The 2,214-nt window shown below is 40.3% G+C and overlaps 1 protein-coding gene across 1 annotated transcript; it reads left to right on the top strand.

Moving 5' to 3' along the window:
* Positions 1–269: 269 nt before the first annotated feature.
* On the top strand, positions 270–1,726 carry S100Z (S100 calcium binding protein Z; the record flags this gene model as incomplete). Its single annotated transcript, XM_084225627.1, has 2 exons — positions 270–410; positions 1,568–1,726. 2 exons carry the CDS (start codon positions 270–272, stop codon positions 1,724–1,726), a joined length of 300 nt encoding a protein of 99 aa, XP_084081753.1.
* Positions 1,727–2,214: the final 488 nt, after the last annotated feature.

Genomic DNA, 2,214 nt, shown 5'->3' with positions numbered 1-2,214 from the left:
AGATAATTTTCTTATATCAAAATCCTTTCTTTCCATTTGCCTTTTTGAAGCAATTGCTTATGAGTTCAGGACCATGGAGTTTTTTAAATTACAGTCCATCCTTGCTCACACACAGCTAACAGGATGGATCGACTGAAAGCCTGATTTTTAGCCTAACAACCTCTGTCTTCATCTGGCCCTCCTTCCCTTCCCAGACACTGGCCTTTGGTTTGACTTCTGTGCAATGTCAGTGACTGTATCTTTGCCCCACAGCTCTCCTGCCCACTGCTATGACCACTCCACTGGAAGATGCAATGGACACCTTGATCAGGATTTTCCATCACTACTCGGGCAAAGAAGGGGACAGAAACAAGCTCAGTAAAGGAGAACTCAAGGAGCTCCTCTCCAGTGAGCTCACTGACTTCCTTTCAGTAAGATGCAGCTTTTGAACCTCCGGAGTGGCTGTGTCATGGGGGGGTTAAGCAGCTACCCAAGTGCTTGGACAGGAATAGCACCTCCTTGTGCAAGGCCCATCCTGTCACAGTCTCTCAGATAACAGGTCTTTGTGGAGCTGTACAGAAGAATATGATGTCAAATGTCCCATTTGGGAAATATGTTTTCAGAGGGTGGTCAGTACCCTCCCATGTACCACTGGCACCAGAGATGGGTACTGGTGCTCTGCAAACTCCACAGCGCTTTTTGATTTTGAGCAGGAGGGCAAGGCCAGCCTAGAAGCAGTAGCAAGATCAATGCAAAATAATGGTCTATTAGTTTGTTTGTTTCTTTGTTTGTCTGTTTTTAATAATAGGGCATAAATAAATTCATTGAATAATTAAATGCAGCAACCAATTTTCATGAGACCAGAAAGTAGCTTGTGCACACTGGCCACACAGTACTGCTGCTTGTGTGCCCTGTAGAGAGCTGCTAAGAAAATCCTTTCAATGTTAAGCTGCTGATTTGAATATGTCTTTGCATGTTTGTTATGTTCTACATTACACAACAGAGATGCTTTTATGGAATCACAAGCTTTAAAAACAATGTTTTTATTTATCCTCTTAATTGTATAAATTATTGTGAACCCTATCCCAGAAGGATTTTCTTTACATTGCATCCATTTCTTTGAACTGGATTTTCTTTTAATCTTGGCTATTGATTTATTATTATGAGATTCAATGTTCTTGCTCCCACTGAATAGGATGGTTGTTTGCCAACCAGAGTTGTTCTGAATTTGGTGAATGGATATACAATATAACAATTTATGAGTATTTTGTTGGAAATCTAAGTACTGTTTGTCAAGGGATGATACAGAAGAATGCACTATACAGATCCATCTTGACAAAAGAGATCCACGTTTAGTATCTCCTAAAATCTGTTTGATTCATTTCAGTCCCTATTTAGAACCTGTATACCTTTTAAGGTGTCTTTAGTTTCTGATGTTGCAGTGACTAAAGATGTAGCGCTGTTCAGGAGCATATTTGATGCAGCCTTTTATTTAATAACACCAGCCTTGTAACATAGAGTGGTGCCAGGCGTGCCAGAATTGCACATTCAAGACCTGCACGGCTAAGTCACTTTTCTTTCTCTTTAGGGCCAAAAGGACCCCCTCCTGGTCGATAAAATTATGAATGACCTGGACTCCAATAAGGACAATGAAGTGGATTTTAATGAATTTGTCATTCTGGTTGCTGCTTTGACTGTTGCATGTAATGATTTCTTTGAAGAACAGCTAAAGAAAGAGGAATTTTAGAAATCCTCGATGTAATTAATCTCCTGGCCACAAATGCAAGCAAAGCATGCCTAGTTAGGTAGCCCTCATTGGTGTTTAGTGAATGCAAACCATAATTCCTCCAACTGTTACTGCTCTAAGACATTTATGGAGCTAATCAGCAGCTGGTGTAAGCTGGACCACAGCCAGCTTACACTACTTGAGATGGGCAATATTTCCAGTCTTTGCACTCCATGCGTCTGTAACATGCCTTCATCAGTTGGCCAGGTCAAGGGCTTGGGGTGACAGATCATTTGGCATGAGTTGAGACTTCCATTTCTTCAATGTCAGTGGAAAGTAAAAGGCATGGGAATGTTACTTATATACTTTCTCAATGGAAAAAATTTGGAATGAGATATAACTCTTGCAATTTAGTTTTCAGTCATTTTATAATAATCTTATTTTGCAGCTCAAAACCAGGAGATTCTTTTTAGCTCAGTTCTGCTTTTTCTAAAACCTTTGTTAGCTGC

The sequence above is a fragment of the Fringilla coelebs genome, assembly GCF_963513975.1.
Source record: "Fringilla coelebs genome assembly, chromosome: Z".
NCBI classification, from domain to species: Eukaryota; Metazoa; Chordata; class Aves; order Passeriformes; family Fringillidae; genus Fringilla; species Fringilla coelebs.
The sequence above is the reverse complement of the archived record's forward strand: the minus strand, read 5'-3'. Positions and strand labels throughout refer to the sequence as shown.